The sequence below is a fragment of the Myotis brandtii genome, unplaced genomic scaffold (assembly GCF_000412655.1).
Source record: "Myotis brandtii unplaced genomic scaffold, ASM41265v1 scaffold604, whole genome shotgun sequence".
Lineage (NCBI taxonomy): Eukaryota > Metazoa > Chordata > Mammalia > Chiroptera > Vespertilionidae > Myotis > Myotis brandtii.
In genome coordinates this window covers 1,842,855-1,862,041 of record NW_005370286.1, presented here as the reverse complement: position 1 = coordinate 1,862,041, position 19,187 = coordinate 1,842,855, and the positions used below count along the sequence as shown (strand labels likewise).

The window sequence follows — 19,187 nt, the reverse complement described above, 5'->3', positions numbered from 1 at the left end:
TCCCTGAGCCCTGGGGATCGGTCGGGGCCACGTCGTGTTTGGAGCCGGCTGTGGGAGTCCGCGGGTTTGCCTGACTCTAAGGGGCTGTGCAGGGAGAGCCGCGGGCATCGCAGTGGTCGCGCGTTCGGTCCTGCCGGGTCCTTTCCCTTCACCCCTGTATCCAGTTCACGACCCAAGTACCGAGTCGTGTCGGCGTTACCCTGAGTTCTCCTTGACCCTCCTGCACCCTGGCTGTAATCAGCAACCGTTTCCAGGTCCCCCGACAGGTGACCTGTTGTTCCAGTTTCTCCCCAGCAAGCCCCCGGGGCAGGGACTGTGATCCCGTGTTACCGTTCACGAAAGCGGCCACTCCAACCTGCAGACACACACACCCACGCCTTTGCCTCCTCAGGTCAACCCTCTTCCTCTCCAGGTCAATGCTGACCCCCACGTCTGGGCGGACAGTTTTGAGGTGGAAGTCACCCGTGCCTGTGCGTGCTCCCCACTGGATGGTCCACTCAGCAAGGCCAGAGCTCTGTTCTGTTCACAGCCCAAGTCCCGTCACCTAGTTGGCATTGGTTGAAAACACGGATTCCTCCTCCCTTGTTTCTGCGGAATCACAAGTCTCTCGTGCTGACGGAGGCCTTCAGAAGGAAGGCTGCTGTGGGCTGTTCATTGCTGGGTTTTTTGTTGTTGTTGTTTTTTAACTTAAGATTCAAACATCAGTGGAAGCAGAGTGGTGGGACGGCCACCCATGTGGCTGAGAGCTGCCTGCTGCAGCCACCAGGGACGGTCAGGGGTCCCTCAAGTCTGTCCAGGTCACTGTGTCCACTGACGGGGACACATCCCCCAGTTTGATGCCTGTATTGAACCTCCATCCAGCACAGCCAGGGGTGAACCTGAGGCCAGGGGTGAAGGATTAGAGAAGACTGACAAGAGACTCCGGTTGGGGCCAGGTGGACCACTGCCTGGATGAGGAAACAGTGACAGCCTGTAAGCTGAAGCTTTACTTTATAGTCAGAGCACACAAAGCAGCAAGGGGAGCGTCACGTCTATTTCGTTACTCAAGCTTTGTTTTGGCAGCACTTGCTGCACCCCCCACAGCCCATTAGCTACCTAGGAACAAGGGAGGACCATAAGGTCAAGCTCACTAAGGAGGGCTCTGCCCTCCAAGCTGGGACTTGTATGTGGCTCTGCCACAGGTCAGTCCGAGGCTTGACCCTATAGCCGCTCCCTACACTATATGAATAAAAATCTCCTTTCTTCTCTTTGTCCCAGGGCCTAACTTTGAGTACATCATCACAGAAAAGAAGGGGAAGAACCAAAGCGTGGGGTTGATCCGACTGAACCGCCCCAAAGCACTCAACGCGCTCTGCGACGGCCTGATCAAGGAGCTCAACCAGGCGCTGGAGGCCTTCGAGAAGGACCCAGCCGTGGGGGCCATCGTCCTCACGGGCGGGGAGAAGGCGTTTGCAGGTGTGGTGGGCAGCGTGGTGGCAGGTCACCCAGGTCTACAAGGGGGGGTCCGACCGTGATCACGCCCATGGTGTGGTGTTGCAGACAGACTTACACCTCCGAGGTAGGGTCAGAAAAGCTCAGACAACTTGGGGTTGATTTACATGTAAAATGGAAATGGGCTGGGGAACTGCTTGGCTGAGCTGCTCGGTATGTCTAACACTCAGGTGTGCTCTGCCAGCAGAGTACGTCTGTGCAGCTCCTCCATAGTCAGGTGTCGTGTGTTGAGGGCTCAAGTGACCAAGGAATAAGCCCAGCCTTCTCCGAGCCCACCTTGAGTCTGTTTCTTGTCCCGGGGTCCCTCCGTAGCACCTCTGTGAGCATTATCACAGCGATTTGCCACTGTCCATCACTGCGCAAGCCAGGTCTCCCCAGGAGCCCCAGTGCCTGCTCACAGTGGACACTCCGTAGCTGCCTCTTGGGGTCTCTGCACTCTGGTAACTGTGGCCTCACTTCCACCAGCTGGAGCCGACATCAAGGAGATGCAGAACCAGCGATTCCAGGACTGTTACTCCACTGGGTTCTTGAGCCACTGGGACCATCTCGCCCGGGTCAAGAAGCCAGTCATCGCTGCTGTCAATGGTTACGCTGTGAGTGTCAGCCCGAGTCTCCCTCGCGCTCAGAATTCCTTATGCAACCGTACTTGTGAGTGTGACATGTAACCGGTTTTATTTTGAAAAGGCCTAAGTCTAGTTCCCCGGCCAGGAGGCCTTTCCCACTCGACGCCAAAGAGCCAAGGACTGTAAGGAGAGGAGGTGTTTCAGGATCTGCTCTTGTCAGCGCCCCCTCTCTCCCAGTGTTCATGACGACCGCTGTGACTCCCTGTAATGTTCCTCCCCTCTGCTATGTTGAAGGCATACGCGTTGGCTTTTTGTACAGTTGTAATGACTTTCCGACCTGCACTGCACCTATAAACTAACCTCTTTAACTACCGTTGAAAGCTCTGTGTCCTCTGTTTGGTGCATTGAGGTCTCCTGCAGGCGTGTCGACTGCTCAGAGATGCTGGGCTGGTCAGAGCCTGAAGAGAAGTGATGAGAGCATTTCACTTTGTGACTGTTTAATAAAGCTCCCTTGGGGTAAGCCAGGATCAGCGGTTAAAGTGTATTGGAACAGCCATGCCCATTGGTTTGCTCACTCCCTGTGGCTGCCTTCGAGCCTCCGCAGAGAGATCTTAGGACCCACAAAGCCGAAAGTGTTTGCTGTTTGATCATTTACAGAAAGAATTGGGCAGCCTCAGCCATTTTATAAGAAACTAGAGTCCTGATGCATGAAATTTGTGCAAGAGTAGGCCTTCACAGCCCCGGCTGTCTCAGCGGCCCTCACAGCCCCGGCTTCGTCCAGAAGGTCATCCGGACGGTCGTTCCACTGTTCTGCCGTTTGGTCAATGTGCATATTATGCTTTTATTATTATAGCTTCTTGGGAACACTTAACAACTTTGCACCACTGTGTTAATCTTTGCTATACCCCCGACTGTTTTCTTTTCTTTTCTTTTTTTTAGAAAAATTACTTTTCGAGCCTCCGCAGAGAGATCTTAGGACCCACAAAGCTGAAAGTGTTTGCTGTTTGGCCATTTACAGAAAATTGGGCAGCCTCAGCCTTTTTATAGGAAATTCTTGGGAACACTTTACTAACTTTGCACCACTATATTAATCTTTGCTATACCCCAGAGTGTTTCTTTTTTTCTTTTAGAAAAATTACTTATTTAATTTCTTTTTAAAAATATGTTTTTATTGATTTTAGAGAGACAGGGAGAGAGAGAGGAACAGCGATCTGCCTCATACACACCCCTTACTGGGGATTGAGCCCGAAACCAGGGCCTGTGCCCCGACTGGGAACCGAACCTGCAACCTTTTGGTACATGGGACTACGTCCAACTAACTGAGCCACACTGTATTGATTTTAGAGAGGGAGAGAGAGAGAGAGAAACATTGATCTGCCTCCTACATACCCCTTACTAGGGATTGTGCCCGAAACCCAGGCCTGGGAATCAAACCTGCAACCTTTTGGTACATGGGACTACGCCCAACCAACAGAGCCACACTAGCCAAGGCTGTGTTTCATTTTAATAGAATATTTAAGTAAGAAAATACAGTGATTTTGTGATTGGATTCCCCTGATGACACCTCATGTTTTGCAGCTTGGTGGCGGCTGTGAACTTGCTATGATGTGTGACATCATTTATGCTGGAGAGAAAGCCCAGTTTGCACAGCCGGAAATCCTACTGGGAACCATCCCAGGTAAAGCAGAGTGACATCTCCAGCATAAGCTCTTCAGGTCACTCCCCAGAGTCTGCCCACCTCTTAGGGGCCTGAGGACTTTTCCAGGAACAGGCAGAGCATGTGGCTTGCACATGACGAGGGACGTGGGGTTGTCGTGTGAGCACCGGACGGGTGGCTGCCTGTGTCTGCCCATTGCGCCCTCTGCCCCCCAGCTCACTAAGTGTAAGTGGTCATAACAGCACTCAGAGATGGCCATGGGGGTCACGGAACTATGCCAGCTCTTTTGGTGATGGCCACATCCGTGTCAGATGCTGTTAAGAAGGCTGACCACACACTGGCTTACGGTCCTTGTAGATTAGAAGCTCGAAAGATGGTGCCTGAGGGCCAGCCCTGATAGCTTGTGCCCGGAGGTCACACATGTCACATCTGCTCATGTTCCAGTGACCAGAGCAAGTTTATGGCCTCACCCAAGTTCAGCAGCACAGGAAATCAGACCCCCACACATGGAGGTCGGCAGGAGCAATGGGCAAACAGTGCAACCTCTACCCCTGCGGTCCACCTGGTCAGGATTCCGGGCCTATGTCCCCACAAGGTCTCTGCCCCACGTCTCTGCCCAGGGCATCTCCTGAGCCAGCTGGGCGGGCAGGAAAGTGTGTCCCATTGGCTAAGGGCGAGGACAGCCCGCATGAGCTCTGCGGCCTGTGGGCTCTTCCTGTCCCAGCTCCCAAGGTCGGAGTCTGCTGCACTGTGCTGTCTCCCTCAGGTGGTCCCCTTGACTCGCCCTGGTGCCTGGGGTTCACCATGGGGCAGGTGACTGGGCAGACCGCTCTCTTTCCAGCTGGTGGGGGGTACGGGAGCGCGTGGAGGGGAGCTTTGTAGGCTGGACACCCGCAGAACGCTGGGGGAGAGGGGCACATTCAGAGTGCCCCAGGAGGCGGGAGCCCTGCTCTAGGCCCAGACCTTGAGAGGAGCAGGTCAGATCAGAGGCCTCCCCCCAGCCAGGTCTGAGGCTGGAAGCTGCGAGCTCCGTGCATCTGTCTGGAGTCTGACTCCTGTGTGAGGTGCTTATGTAGGCACTGAGGTGCCAGGTGGAGGGGGGGCACTGAGCATGGAAAGGAGGCCTCCCAGGGTTCCTCGGGTCTCCTGCCTCCCCCCTGCTGGCTGCCTCGCCCCACCTGAGAGACCCATCTTCAGCCCCTCAGAACTTGTGTCTGTGCATGTCGGCTTATACTGGCCACAGCCCGCTGAGACCCACAGCCTTCTGCCCCTGCAGGTGCGGGGGGCACCCAGAGGCTGACCCGAGCTGTTGGAAAGTCTCTGGCCATGGAGATGGTCCTCACTGGTGACCGGATCTCAGCCCAGGATGCCAAGCAAGCAGGTACAGGCCGGGGTCCCCCATGAGGAGTGGAGGGGGGAGAGTTGCCTGCAGGTGCCCCTGTGGGCGATCAGCACAGTGCTTTCAGGGGTCCTGACAACCCAAGGGACCGCTGCCTGTATGGACACCCCATATGTAAAAAGAGTAGCGGAAGCATATGCACAGGTTACAGAATGGTGTTAAACCATTCATTTCCCGAGCTCAGTGTAAGCAATGGGGATTCTCTGAGACCTGGCAGCGCACCCTGTCCCCGCTGCTCGGTGATATGGTCTGTCAGCGTCGAGTGACCACGCCTGCAGCCCGCAGCATCGCCCCAGCGTGGGGACGAGGTGGAACCCTCCCTGTGTTGCTGCAGCTCCTTGTTAACAGCCCAAAAGACCTCCGCTCTCAAAGTGTCGACACATAACCAGAGTCGCTTCCTCATGTTCACCTTTCTGTGTTTTAGGTCTTGTAAGCAAAATTTTTCCTGTTGAGAAACTGGTGGATGAAGCCATCCAGTGCGCAGAAAAAATTGCCAGCAATTCTAAAATTATAACAGCGATGGCCAAAGAATCAGTGAATGCAGGTAGGGCTGTGCCGGGGGAAGGAGAGGCCACCAGGACTTGTGCGGCTTCAGCAGTTTGGCTCTGAATTAGGCGCCCATCCTGGACAAAATTGTTGGGATTCTCAATATTTTGAATTTGGCTCTTTGTAGAGTTTTTGTTTCTAGTTGCTTGCTCACAAATTCTGTTCTGAGCTCCCGTTGGTACTGAGACCAAGAATATGTCATCCTGGGAGACAGACAGGCACAGGTGCTGGCTGTGCAGGGGGGAGGCCTGATGTCGGCTTCTGAGAAACTCCGTTTCCCTGGGAGCTGGGTGGAGAGACTGCTCCTCAGTGGTCAGGGGCTGTGCAAATAGCCCAAGGCTTGGCCCAAGGGGCGCAGACTCCCGGGACCCCGTGGGAGCCAGGACAGAGGCCACACGCTGCTGTCGCCCTGCGCTCCGTTCTCTCCGACGGAGCTACCTGGCCAGGACCTTTGAGACTTTTAAAACAGTTTCATGGGCTGCCTCACCTCCTCTGTGTTTGGACTGTTTGCATCCCACCTTTCATGCAGTTTCTCACCTTCTCTTCTGGGAGAGGCACTGAGCTGGGGTTGTCAGGCCTTCCCAGGCCACATTCTACATCAGGTGCAAGTGCATGGGGCTCTGGAGACTGTTTTCTGCCACCACAGAAATGCACTCCCAGCTCCAGCTTCTCACTTCATAACATCCGGGTTTTCTTTTTCAGCTTTTGAAATGACATTAACAGAGGGAAATAAGTTGGAAAAGAAAATCTTCTATTCAACTTTTGCTACTGTGAGTAAACAACTTTCAAGTAAAGAATCACACGTGTTCCAGCCACACAAGCTGCTGGGAATGTCCTGGTAGACTTCATCAGCCAACCCCACTACCCTTTGGTCAGAGCTGCTAGCGTCCGTAGCTGGGTCAGGGGCTCCATCCGTGAGTGGAAGTTCAGAAGGACGCACAGAGCAAGGCCATTTCCTGTCACAAAAGGTCTTCCCGGTGGCCCTTAAATGCAGTCCATTTACCCATGATTTCCTGTCACTCCAGTCACTTGAAATGGGGTTTAGAACAATGTTTTCTAGGATTTCTGCCAGTGACAAAGGAAGTCATTCTTCTAATACAGATTTACCTCTTTTATTATCAGAAGGTCATATATAGGTTTTTTATGAAAAAAAGATAAAAAATGGCTTTGGCTCTTGAGGAAGTGCAGATGTGTGTATACACATGTGTACACACAGGAAAAGAGGCTGAGGTAGAGTCTGGGTTCCTGCCTCATGACACCCAGGGTACTGCTGAATTCAGATGATGATTTGGTGAAGGACCCAAATAGCGTGCATCCGAGGTTCTCTGTAGATGAGAGTTTATTTGACACAGAGGTTCGTGGTTCCTGAGTGAACATCACCTGGGCGTGAGGGGAGGAGCTATGTAAAAATACCCATTCCCAGGCCAGCCCTACTCGGTCAGGGAATCCGGACCATTCGCAGGTTTCCAGGTGGTCCTGCTGCAGAACCCTCCCTGTCCCCCCGCCTGTGAGTGTGGAGAGCCCTGTGCCTGACCCACTAGGACATGTGACGTCCAGCTCTGCTTTATTCCCTTTCCCCCAGGAGGACCGGAAAGAAGGGATGACTGCATTTGTGGAGAAGAGAAAGGCCAACTTCAAAGACCAGTAAGAGCTGCTGCCTTTGCCTTAAAACCTCCATTGAAAGAGGACAAATTATTTTAGACAAATAAACCCTCTCTTTTAAAGAGCAGTGTAGGTGCGTGCACTTCCTCTCCAACGGTGTGGAGTTGTGAGAATCGGTGTCTGGAGAATGTTCGCATTCTGACCTGAGCGTCTTCTCTTTTTCTTTTTTAATATGTTTTTATTTATTACCGAGAGGAAGGGAAAGGGAGAGTGATAGGAATATCAATGATGAGAGAGAACCATTGATCGGCCGCCTGCTGCACACCCCACACGGGCGTGAGGGGAGGAGCTATGTAAAAATACCCATTCCCAGGCCAGCCCTACTCGGTCAGGGAATCCGGACCATTCGCAGGTTTCCAGGTGGTCCTGCTGCAGAACCCTCCCTGTCCCCCCGCCTGTGAGTGTGGAGAGCCCTGTGCCTGACCCACTAGGACATGTGACGTCCAGCTCTGCTTTATTCCCTTTCCCCCAGGAGGACCGGAAAGAAGGGATGACTGCATTTGTGGAGAAGAGAAAGGCCAACTTCAAAGACCAGTAAGAGCTGCTGCCTTTGCCTTAAAACCTCCATTGAAAGAGGACAAATTATTTTAGACAAATAAACCCTCTCTTTTAAAGAGCAGTGTAGGTGCGTGCACTTCCTCTCCAACGGTGTGGAGTTGTGAGAATCGGTGTCTGGAGAATGTTCGCATTCTGACCTGAGCGTCTTCTCTTTTTCTTTTTTAATATGTTTTTATTTATTACCGAGAGGAAGGGAAAGGGAGAGAGAGATAGGAATATCAATGATGCGAGAGAATCATTGATCGGCCGCCTCCTGCACACCCCACAGGGGATCAAGCCTGCAACCCAGGCTTGTGCCTTGACTGGGAATCGAACCATGACCTCCTGGTTGATAGATCGATGCTCAACCACTGAGCCATGCCGGCTGGGCTAGAATTCTTTTTAATTGTGGTCAAATATGTTCCGGCCATACAAGCTGCTGGGAATTTTTAACCATTTCAAAGTGTACATTTCAGTGGCATTAAGTGTGTTCACAGAGTCCTGCAGCCATCACCACCGTCCACCTCCAAACTGTTTCATCAACCCAAACAGACCATCTCCATGAACTCCAGCTCCCTTTTCCCCACCCCCGCCAGCCCCTGGCACCCTCTACACTGCTTTCTTCCTGTCTCTGAATTTAGTATAATGTTTTCAAGGTCCATCAAGGCCATAACATGTAATAGTTTCTTTTCTTTTCATTGCGGAACAGTATTCCTACTAGCAAGGTCCATCAAGGCCATAACATGTAATAGTTTCTTTTCATTGCAGAACAGTTCCTACTAGCGTCCTTTTAAATGGCCCTGCAGTGTGTTATGCTGTCGGTATGTTGTAATTTACGCTTCCCCAGGTGTTGAGTGGTTAGACTGCATCGCTTCTTGCTGTCGGAACGATCATGGATAACACTGTGAGCAGGAAACCTTGCACTTGAGTGGAGCATGTCTGAGATTGTGAGAAGGAGCCCCCACGTTGTAGGGCTACACGTGAGGGAACTCGGGCTGTGGGTCAGCAGGGCCTCTTCTCAGTGCTGGGCTGGCTGAGTCTCCAAGCCTGATGTCAGGACTTGCATCGGGATCCCATTCCCGGGCCTGGATCAGAGCTGCTGCGTGCGTGGTGTAGGAGGTGCCCGAACAGAAATGTGAGTGGTGGCTGTCACACTTAGTGCCATTTGCTGGGGGAGACAGTTTACGCACTAAATTCCCTCTGCTGGCCTCATTCTTGGGGAGGGCCAGCTGCATCCCCTGGGTCACTGTGCAGTGTCAGATACCACATAGGTCACTGGGTAACCGAGTGACCCTAGTTATAGGAAACCACCCTGCTGCCCCCACTGGATGTCTACCGTTTAATTCTCACATCACAGCCCAGCTCAGAACTCTGGACCCTCCATCTTAAACCAGGCTCTCGAGTAAACGTCCAGTGGGAGAGGAACAAGTCCTGTGGCCTGGGAAGGAAACCCATGTCCTGCCACCTGGGAGGGCTTCATGGGAGCCCCAGAACATCCTTAGACCCTCCACGGTGAGGGACCCTGCTGGCTTTCCATGTTGGGGCACAAAGCAAAGCAACGTAATAGATAGGCCCAGCGAGTGCGGCCCTGCTGGCTGCCATGTGCCCCCCAGTCTGGCCCCATGGCTGAGGTCACTTCATGTGTGAGTCATGGCCTTGGGCTGGGATGGAGCTGAACACCAAGGAGAAACCCACCTGCATCCGAGAAAGAATTGAAATGATCTGAAAGCTTCAGCTGTCTGACCGCCTTAGATCACATGCCCTTGTGTTTTGGTTATATTTATGCAGCCAAGTGGGGCACTGGTCAGAACAAGAGTTTGACGCGCTGTGCAGACTGTCTGCCTGGCAGGTATTAGCTCCTCAGTCTCCACCAGGTCTGTTCTGTGCTGAGATCTGAAATCCAGATCAGGCTTCAGAAGGGAGCAGTTTGAGAAGGAAGTGGCGGTGTCTCTAAGTGATCAGCCCTCTTCCCGGTGCTGAGAACAGAGATTCTTTTCAGAGAAGCCTCGGGTCTTTACGCTTTGACGCGTGCTGATGACAGAAGTAGGCACAAGGGGAGCTGCTTGCAGTGGGCCGGCCCTGGAGCAGCGAGCCCGGAGGCAGGGTGTTCTGCATGAAGGTAGATGTGGAAATACTCACTCATTGAAGCTGAATGTGTGACCAGGGCTCTGCTGCCTGACGTGCCACCTATCCTAGATGTGAGTAGACAAGCCGAGTATCCAGGGATGAAGCCTTAACATTGAGAACACCACCCGGCCGGTGTGGTTCAGTGGTTAAGCGTCGACCTATGAACCAGGAGGACTGGGCACGTGCCCGGGTTGTGGGTTCAGTCCCCACTGTGGGGCGTGCAGGAAGTAGCCAATCCAATGATTCTCTCTCATCATTGATGTTTCTGTCTCTCCCTCTCCCTTCCTCTCTGAAATCAATAAAAATTTTAAAAAATAAATAAGTAAATAATAAAATTGAGAGAACCGTTCGTTCACTGGTTTACTTTGCACATGCTTTGGGCAGTGGCCTCCACACTTTGATTTTGAGCTGCGGGTCCCCAACGTGGAGTGGGACCGGTTCTGAGGATCTTGTTGAGACCTCACACCCTTGTCTTCGCCGTACTCAGTCGGAAGCCAAGAATGGTTCACACTGAGCCAGCGTATTTCAGAAGTCTGTCACTACAGGCTTATTTGGGTTCCAGAACTTGCAGGAAAAGGAGTCCACCCCCTACCCCCCAGGCCTGGTGGAATGGGACCTTCTGTCAGGCTTCATGCTGGCCCGGGGCTTGGGGTATGTGGGGACCTTGGGCTGTCAGAAGACTATAGTGCAGTGATGGCGAACCTTTTGAGCTCGGCGTGTCAGCATTTTGAAAAACCCTAACTTAACTCTGGTGCCGTGTCACATATAGAAATTTTTTGATATTTGCAACCATAGTAAAACAAAGACTTATATTTTTGATATTTATTTTATATATTTAAATGCCATTTAACAAAGAAAAATCAACCAAAAAAATGAGTTTGCGTGTCACCTCTGACACGCGTGTCATAGGTTCGCCATCACTGCTATAGTGTGTGGCCATGTGCTCTACTGTGACTGACGGACCACAAACCCCAGCGTGAGCTTCCACTCCCTCTTGAGTTAAGTGACCTCTGGCCTCAGGTTGTTTTAGGGGTTTGGTTTATTTCTGAAACGGAAACTTTTCCTTCTCATCTATAAAAAACCAGCTTTCCCCTCATCTGTTTCTACTAAAAAGATAAAGCTTTGGCGAATGTTGACTGTAAGTCTCTCCACTTAAACTTAGAGTAGAAACTGCTCAGGTACAACCCTCACCCTGGGTGGAATCGGCTGCTGGCCCTGCTGATTGCCACCCTCTGCACCACCCGGCCAGGGCTGTGTGTTCAGGGCACTGCCGGACGCCAGACTGGGTTTCCCACCTGGCTCCCTCAGCCAGCCGGGCCCCCAGAGCCAAGCTGTAAGATGTGGAGAAGGCTTTGTTTCCTTCAGGGTTTCACTGTGGCTTCGTTGTCTTTCATGTACACACAGATCTTTCCCAGGAGCTGCCAGGCTCTGAGCATCTTGTGTCACCACACGGCTGAGGGCTGTGGCCAGAGCACTGGCCGCACAGCCCAATGTTCATTTGGGAACAAAGTGGAGGATGGCGGGTTCTGATGGGAGACAGCCTGGCCTGAGCTGGCCTCTGGGCTGCAGGGCAGGTAGGTGGGTAGGCAAGCAGGGCAGCCCTGCAAGGTGAGGGCTGAGGAGCCAGAGCAGGGAGGGCTGAGGCCCACTGGAGCTAAGCAGAGCCCATCTGCAGGCTGAGCATTGAGTTTGGTGGTGGGTTCGTAAGTGAGGGTGTGACTAGGCCAGTGCACTCAGGGGCCTGTGCTGCTGTCTGCCCCACAGCCTGAGTGGGGGGAGGAGCCTGGGAGAGCAAACACAGGTTGGAGGCCAAGGGCAGTGTCAGCAGGGCACAGGAGCCACCTGCATTGGTCAGCTATTGCTGCATAACAAATGGTCCCTAAATTTAGGGGCTTAGCCCTAAGTCAGTTATTCTTTCTGACAGTCTAAGTGGGTCAGGAATCCAGACAGGCCACAGTGGCTCTCAGCTGGTGGGCGGTGCTGGGAGAGCCCCATCCAGGTGCTCCCAGTACACAGCCCTTGGGGTCCTCTCCAGGGCAGGCCCAGGGAGTAAGTCCACCACGGGGTCTTCCTACCCCAGGACACCAGGGATGGGAGCGGGTAGGGAGCCCCGACCAGAAACACACGCGGGTGTCCGGGTCTTGAACTGGCCAAGGACGCGAGGCCCTGCAGGGTGCCTTCTGGGCTCGGTCCCACACCACACACCCGGGCGCAGCCCCACCCCCTTCCAGCTCCAGCGGCCCCGCCCCTCCCTGCAGGCCCCGCCCACGGCCACGCCCCTTCCTCCTGCGAGCATGGTGGTGCTGAAGGGCATCCCGGCGCTTCTGTCCCCAGAGCTGCTTTACGCCCTGGCGCGGATGGGGCACGGGGACACCATCGGTGAGTGAGTCGGCGGGGGGCCGAGCCTCAGGATCTGGAGCCCCACCCTCGCGGCAGAAGTCAGGGGAGGCGCCCGGGCTGGGGTGGGGACTCCCTGTAGGGTCCTGGCCCATACTGTCCCCATGCCCGGAAGAGCCGGTCCGGAGGTGGAGGCATTGCTTTGGCCGCCCTGTCCCTCCTCGGAGCAGGACTCCACCCCCTCCCGAGGCTCCGGCTGGCCCAGGCCGCAGCCCAGGCTTTGGTTGGCCCCAGGCGGTCACGAGGACAAGTGCCCTTGGCCCAGACAGGGTTAAGTCGGGGCAGGGGCAGGTCGCTCCCGCAGCCGAGGGTAAGGGGTGGGGAGGGGCCTCAAGCCCTGTGTGCTGCTCACGCTGCCGACCCCTCCCCACATGGCCCCGGAGGGGTCACGGTCCCCGGTGTCTGGGGCTGTTTCTCTTTTCCTGGGCTGTGGGCGGGATTCAGGGTGCAGGCTGCAGGTCCAAGCTCCGCCCTCATCCTGCTAACACCTGTACAGTTGCTCCTTCGCCTCGTAACTCCCTCTCCTCCCTGGCCCTTGGATTTCCCTATTGGGAAAGGGCGGGGAGGCTAGCGGAGATGGTGTAACATAACACCCATGTGGACCCCAGGATGTCTAACCCAGCTGGCCGTTCAGTTCTTGCAGACATGAACTTCCCCACCTCCTCCATCTGCAAGTGTGGCCCAGAGGAGATCCGCGCAGATGGTGAGCAGGCCACCTCCTGCAAGGCGGGGCTGGAAAAGTGGGGGGTCCTGGCCCCAGCTCCCCAGGTGCTACAGCTCTGCCCCCACCTCCACCCATTCCCCAAGCACCCACAGCGACCCATGTGCCAGGACCCTCAAGGTGCTCCCTGCAGCCCCCACCCCCCAGAGGTGACCTGGGCCTCCTGCTCCATTTCTGACACCCCTTGGTGACTTCTTGAAAATGGGGAAATGGAGGCTAGGCATCGTGTTGGCTGACTGAGCAGTGGGGCCCCCACCTCCCCCAGGTCAGTCAGGTTTTCAGCCTTTACCCTGATGTAAAAATCCCAGTACTGGTGACCTGACCTCACAGGCCCCAGGTGTCCACATACTCAGAGAGCCTCTGACCCTCACGGTGCATGGGAGGTGAGGCTGGGAGGGACCTTGAGCCAGATTCCAGAGAGGATGGTAGGAGCAGAGCCAGCAGTTCTGAGTAGGAGAGCCATGGGGTGAGGGCCCCATCCTGACCCATTGCCTTGGCTACCACTCCCCACTCAGGGAGCTGAACCAGCCGGCCTTGGTTAGATCCTGGGCCAGGTGACCAGGTGCTCTCCTTCCCGAGGAGGGTGGGACCAGGTGGGCCGTGGGAAAAGCTGGAACATAAGGGGTGTTTAAGTAAATCACAGTGCAGCCACCAAAAGTGACACACACACACCGTGCGCATTAGTGGAGAACAAGCAATTAGGATTCAGAGTCAAAAACAGGCAGAAAAGTCTAATCGTGCAGAAGAAGATGAGCTTCGATGGCAGCAGGTTTCCTTTATGTGGTAAGATTACAGCCGGTTCCTTTTCATAGGCTTCTGTATTTCCCAATTTTGTACAATGAGCAGGTGTTACTTTAACAACCAGAAACTCACTTTATGGGAGAGCGCGGGCCTGGGAGCCAAGTGGGACAGGTTTGGGGGCACCTTGGGCAAAAGAGGCCTCTTCCCAGACCCCACTGTCCTTGTCACAGGCTAAAGGTGGCAACTCCCAGCCTCTGGGGTCAAGGAGATGTCAGGGCGCTCCTCCTGGTGGATAGATTTTGAGGGTACCTCCAACAACCTGCATGGTGCAGAGTGAAGGGGATGGTCAGGGCTGGCCCAGTGCCAGGACAGTGCCAGGTGCAGCGGCCAGGGTGAGGAGACACCAGTGTGACCTCCATGAGTGTCACCAGGGGGGCAGCAGTTGGCCTGTGGCCCCTCTATCCTGGGCCCAAGTCGGTCCCTGATGGTTGAGTGAGACCGTGTGGCCAGGCCCAGCCACCAGGTGGTGCTGTGGGCACCTGGGTTCAAAGGGCTGGAGTCTGAGGCCAGCACTCTGCCCTCAGGCCTGGGCATCCCGCAGCTCCTGGAGGCCGTGCTGAAGCTGCTGCCACTGGACACCTATGTGGAGAGTCCGGTGAGGGCCCCTTTTCCAGACCTCAGAGGGCACACCTGCCTTGGGGGGGGGGGGGGGAGCATGTGTCCTCAAAGGGTTCTAACCCTGATCAGAAGAGCCCTAACCATCACCCAACAAGGGGGGCCTGGAGGCACCCAGGGACAGACTGGCCCCTCTGTCCCAGGCTGCTGTCATGGAGCTGGTGTCCAGTGACAAGGAGAGGGGCCTCCAGACCCCGGTGTGGAAGAGCTACCAGTCCATCCTCTTGGAGGCTGGCTGCTCGGTGAGCCTGCTGCCCCCGAGAACGGGGTTGGGACCCTCTACGCTTCCTTGGAGGCCTGGGAGGAAGGAAGGACAGGCTCCAAACTCTGCCCCATGGTTGTGTGAGCGCCTATTCACCCGCAGTGGGAGCGTGACCGTGGGACCACCCTCCGGCCCCCAGCTTCCTATGTTTTCCCAGGATCCTGACCTGTCTGCCTAGGGGCCCTTACCCATCCCAGCCTCTCCAAGTGGAGCCAGGGCAAGTAGGGTACCCCAGGCCCCCATCTTGTGGTCAGAGGCCTGGTCTGATTTTGTGTGACACCCCCGACGCCATCCCACCCTGCAAGGGGTTGAGCCTGTCCTCCCGGGACCACCCACACAGGCAGGTCTTGGGTAGGACCTACCTGAAGAGAGGACACCTGGGGCTCCTGTCCTGGACAGTGGCTCCCCTACCCCACCCCTGGGGCAGATCAGAGGGGCTCAGGGGTCCCAGGCAGGCGGCCACCAAGCACAGCAGGCATCTCACCCACCACAGCCTGCCTCCCTCCCACTCACCCCCCACCCCACCCCCAGTGCCTGGTCCTTGCAGGTAGGAGGCTGAGCATCCTTGGGACCCTGGCCTGGAGAACCAGAGAAATGAAGCTCAGAGAGACCATGCCTCCTGATGCCCCTGCTGGGCCCATGGGGTTTCTGGGCAGGGTCCCTCAACCACATTGGTTTGCCTTCCAGAGCCCCCTTGAGAAGATAGAGAGGTTTGAGTTTTATCAGCAAGCCAAGAAGGCTTTTGCTGTTGTAGCAACTGGGTGAGTTCTGGCTGGATCCACTGGGTCCTGATGGGTTGCCTGGGTCCAACTGGGTCTGGGCTGAGTGTGAGGCCCTCCCTCTCCCCACTCCAGAGCTCCCCCACCCTCTGCTCGGCCCCTGCCCCCCTGAGACAGATGGTCCCCAGGGAGTGGGGTCACTGAGCTGTCCAGCGGTGGTGCACAGTAGGGGTCTGGGCACCCTGGCTCAGCTCTGGGCTCGGCTCTGGGCTCAGCTCAGCTCCTTGTGCAGGGAGACGGCCCTCTACGGAAACCTCATCCTCAAGAAGGGGGTGCTGGCCCCTGAAGCCCTGTTCTAGATGGGTGAGGAATCAGGACCCCTGAGCCCAACAACACTACCAGCAGGCCCTGCCCTCCTGGCAGCACGCAGACCTCACCCAGCCAGGGCGCGTGACTGGCAGGTCTTTGGGGGGCTGCTGATTGGCTGGAATTCCCTCTATCTGAAAAATGATGGAGCCCAGCCGGTGTGGCTCAATGATTGAACCAAGAGGTCACTGGTTCTATTCCCAGTCGGGGCACATGCCTGGGTTTCGGGCTCAATCCCCAATGGGTGCATGCAGAAGGTGGTTGATTGAAGTTTCTCTCTCATCAATGTTTCAATCCCTCTACCTCTCCCTCTCTTTTTAAAATCAATAAAAAAAATATTTTTTAAAAAGAAATATGGAAAAGTGTCAATGTTCAGTCCAAAGTTTTAAGCAACAGTACCATTCTCACTCACAAAGGCAGAGCACAGAGAGGCTGCTGGCTCCCGAGGGCAGCCCCCAGGTGCCTGAGATGGAGCCTCAGATGGGAAGTAGGCCTCCACCTCCCAATAGGTTTGGGCCTCTTGACTCGGTGAGTTCCTGGGTGTGAGACCAGAGGTCACACAGGTAGACACCCTCCTGCAACCTAAGGACCTGGGGACCTGGTTGGGGGGCTATGGTGACCGCACACTGCAGGACTGGAGGTAGGTGCAGCTGCCACTCAGGTGGCCCTGAGTGGAATGGAGGCTTATGCATCAGTTCCTCCAGCTGCAGACACTGGGGTGGCCCTTAGAGAGGGGACCAAGGCCCTTTCTTCAGCCCCAAAGGCAGGAGGGCAGGTGGCAGGGCTGGTCTGGAGGTGGTGCTGGTGGGATGGGGGTAGGATGGCCCTGGGTGGAGGGCTTGAGCTGCCTGGGGTGCCAGCTGGGCCCCATGCCTGTGTGTCCCTCAGCCCAGTGGTTGAGTGCCTACTGACTAAAGCCTGAGCTGTCCTGGGAAATGAGGGTGGGGTGGTGCAAAGGATGGGAGGATAGGAGCTGCCCAGGCAGAGGGCTGGCCTGAAGGGAGCCTGTGAGTCTCTGATGGCACCCGGCGAGATGCTCAGACTGGGTCTCAGGTTGGAAGAAATTCCCGCCAGCCATTGTCCCAGACTCCAGGGTCTCTCCCTGAGGTCCCTCTTCCTCCAGATCTTCCTACGGCCATGTGAATGTGGGAGCTGGATGACTGGGGGCTCCTGGGTCTCTGTCCCTCAGGGCTTGGCAGAGGCTCCCATGTGGGGGCTGGTGTCCTGACCTCTCAGAGAGCCTGGGGGGCTGGCAAGCCCATTGAGTGAAGATCTGGGGTTCAGCCTGGGGAAGGGACTCTGTCTTGGGCCCATCACTGCAAGGGCTCAACCTCAGACCCCATGGCCACTGCCAGGCACACAAGGGCCTTTCTTTAAACAGTTTTATTGAGGTTTGATTGACCAATGGTAAACTACACATTTCAAATGTACAATGAAATATATTTGGAAATCACCCTGGCCATTGCAGCTCAGTTGGCTGGGTGTGGTCCCATGCACTGAAAGGTGTTGGGTTCAACTCTTTGGTGACATGAATGCTTGCCCATTTTGTATTGGCACTGAGGCCTTTAATGAATCTGGTCACCAATAACAATGACCAACTGGCTATAGGTTGGAGGTTCTCATGACCCCCTGCTTGGGTTGGACCAAATTGCCAGAGCAGTTCAGAGAACCCAGATACGTTTTACTCACTGGATCACTGGTTTACTATAAAAGGATACAACTCGGGAACAGCCAGATGGAAGAGATGCATGGGCAAGGTCTGGGGAAACGTCCCCCCAAATCTCCATGTGTTCATCAACCTGGAAGCTCTCCGAACCCTGTCCTTTCGGGTTTTTATGGAGGCTTCATTACATAGGCATGATTGATGGAATCCTTAGCCCTGGTGATTGGTTCAACTTCCAGCCCCTCTCCCCTCCTCTGAGGTCAGGGGGTGGGACTAGCAAACTCATAGAGATGACTATAATTTTTTTTAAAAAAAAGACAGACAGTAGCAAGTGCTGAGGAGGGTGTGTGGAGAAACTGAAGCCTCATGCATGGCTGGTGGATGTACCATGGTGCAGCCACTTTGGAAAAAAATTTTATTTTAGCATTTTCTTTAAAAGTGAAATGTGAACTACCATCCTACCTCGCAACTCCACTCCTAGGTACCCGCCCAAGAGAAATGAAGCTGTGTCCGAACAAGGACTCCAAGAGCATCCATGCAACATGAACAGACAAAACCAGCAGCGGTCCAGAGGCCTGTGTGGACGGATGGATAAAAGGAGGCCCATCTGAACATGGGACGGTATTCAACAGCAAAAGGGGTGGAGCGCTCATCCAGCTGCTGCCACCGCTGTCCTCCAGCTGTGAGCAGGGCTGAGCCCTTGGGGGAGGGGGGTCACGTCTCCCATGACACTCACCAAACACCTGCTGAGCGCCTTCTCTGCCAGCACCGAGCAGGTGCCGGGGCAACAGTGACCAGGCGTGACTGGCTTACCCAAGGAAAGCGTGCAGCCCCGAGCTCCAGACGCTGAAACAGGAGAAGGAGGCCCTCCTCCGAGTGGGTGGGGGCCAAACCCAGCTGGATCTCAACCCAGTTGACCAAGGCAGGCGGGAGGGAGAGTCTGAGAGCCTGACCGAATCCAGGACTGAGAGCCCCGACACGCCCAGGTGCAGGAGCAGTCAGGCCTCAGCTGGCCAGAGCGCTGTGCCCTGCGTGAGGTGTGTGCGCGCGCGCACGCGTCGGAGGGGGTGTGAGGCTGTCGGCCCCTCCCCCGCCCCACCCCGACTGCGGCTGCGAAGCGTCTGGAACCGCATCCTCCTCCGGAGACCGCATTCTGCCGCAGCAGCGCGTTGGAGCCGCTTGTGAGCCATTTCCACATTTATCCCTATGAAGCCCTGGGGGTGGGGTTGAGGGCGGCGGTAGGCGGGTGTGCGGGTGTGCGGGTGTGCAGGTGCGTGTGCAGGAGGAGTGTATGGAGGGGAGCCCCGTGGCGGACCGGGGTCCTCCTGTGGGGTCTGCGCTGACCCGGACGACTGGGGGGCCGGCGGGGCGAACTGCGGCCTGGACCGTCCAGAAGGGCCGCGGTGTCTAGCCTCGCACATCCCCCGTCCTCAGCGGAGCGGGGAAGCTCGGGTGGGTTAGGACGGCTGGACATCAGCCCCCGCCATGGTGACCGCAGCCCCTCCCCGTGACCGGCTCCAGCCCCGCAAATCTGAGTCAGCGGTTGCGGCCATCCTGAGATGGAGGGGGGGCCAGTTCCAGGACCCCAGTCTGTCTGGGGGGGGGCGCGTAGGGAGAGGGGAGTAAGGGGTTGACCAAGGAGCGTCGCGCCCCAGCACCGA

At 55.7% G+C, this 19,187-nt stretch overlaps 3 protein-coding genes across 3 annotated transcripts in view; all 3 read left to right on the top strand.

Annotated features, from left to right (window-relative positions):
• Nucleotides 1-1,233: 1,233 nt before the first annotated feature.
• On the top strand, nucleotides 1,234-7,385 carry ECHS1 (enoyl CoA hydratase, short chain, 1, mitochondrial). The gene is made up of 7 exons (XM_005879666.2): nucleotides 1,234-1,455; nucleotides 1,957-2,084; nucleotides 3,633-3,732; nucleotides 4,988-5,092; nucleotides 5,535-5,654; nucleotides 6,359-6,426; nucleotides 7,239-7,385. Exons 2-7 carry the CDS (start codon nucleotides 1,977-1,979, stop codon nucleotides 7,302-7,304), a joined length of 567 nt encoding a protein of 188 aa, XP_005879728.2. The 5' UTR covers nucleotides 1,234-1,455; nucleotides 1,957-1,976; the 3' UTR covers nucleotides 7,305-7,385.
• Nucleotides 7,386-12,230: 4,845 nt separating this feature from the next.
• On the top strand, nucleotides 12,231-16,078 carry FUOM (fucose mutarotase). Its single transcript, XM_005879665.2, has 6 exons — nucleotides 12,231-12,361; nucleotides 13,014-13,082; nucleotides 14,426-14,496; nucleotides 14,660-14,758; nucleotides 15,466-15,539; nucleotides 15,790-16,078. The coding sequence occupies exons 1-6, from the start codon at nucleotides 12,277-12,279 to the stop codon at nucleotides 15,854-15,856; spliced, it is 465 nt and encodes a 154-aa protein (XP_005879727.1). The 5' UTR covers nucleotides 12,231-12,276; the 3' UTR covers nucleotides 15,857-16,078.
• Nucleotides 16,079-18,594: 2,516 nt separating this feature from the next.
• Nucleotides 18,595-19,187, top strand: part of CALY (calcyon neuron-specific vesicular protein) — a 7,931-nt gene continuing 7,338 nt past the window's right edge. Inside the window, exon 1 of the mRNA XM_005879698.2 lies at nucleotides 18,595-18,707. The gene's annotated coding sequence lies outside the window, so the exon portion shown is untranslated. The remainder of the gene's footprint in view (nucleotides 18,708-19,187) is intronic.

Bases quoted from the DNA above. Each gene is read 5' to 3' on its own strand.
- ECHS1 (XM_005879666.2), top strand. From the start codon at position 1,977: ATGCAGAACCAGCGATTCCAGGACTGTTACTCCACTGGGTTCTTGAGC. The intron at 3,733-4,987 runs GTAAAGCAGAGT...CTGCCCCTGCAG, and splicing joins CCTACTGGGAACCATCCCAG to GTGCGGGGGGCACCCAGAGG. The intron at 6,427-7,238 runs GTGAGTAAACAA...CCTTTCCCCCAG, and splicing joins TCTATTCAACTTTTGCTACT to GAGGACCGGAAAGAAGGGAT.
- FUOM (XM_005879665.2), top strand. From the start codon at position 12,277: ATGGTGGTGCTGAAGGGCATCCCGGCGCTTCTGTCCCCAGAGCTGCTT. The intron at 12,362-13,013 runs GTGAGTGAGTCG...CTGGCCGTTCAG, and splicing joins GGGGCACGGGGACACCATCG to TTCTTGCAGACATGAACTTC. The intron at 14,759-15,465 runs GTGAGCCTGCTG...TTTGCCTTCCAG, and splicing joins TCTTGGAGGCTGGCTGCTCG to AGCCCCCTTGAGAAGATAGA.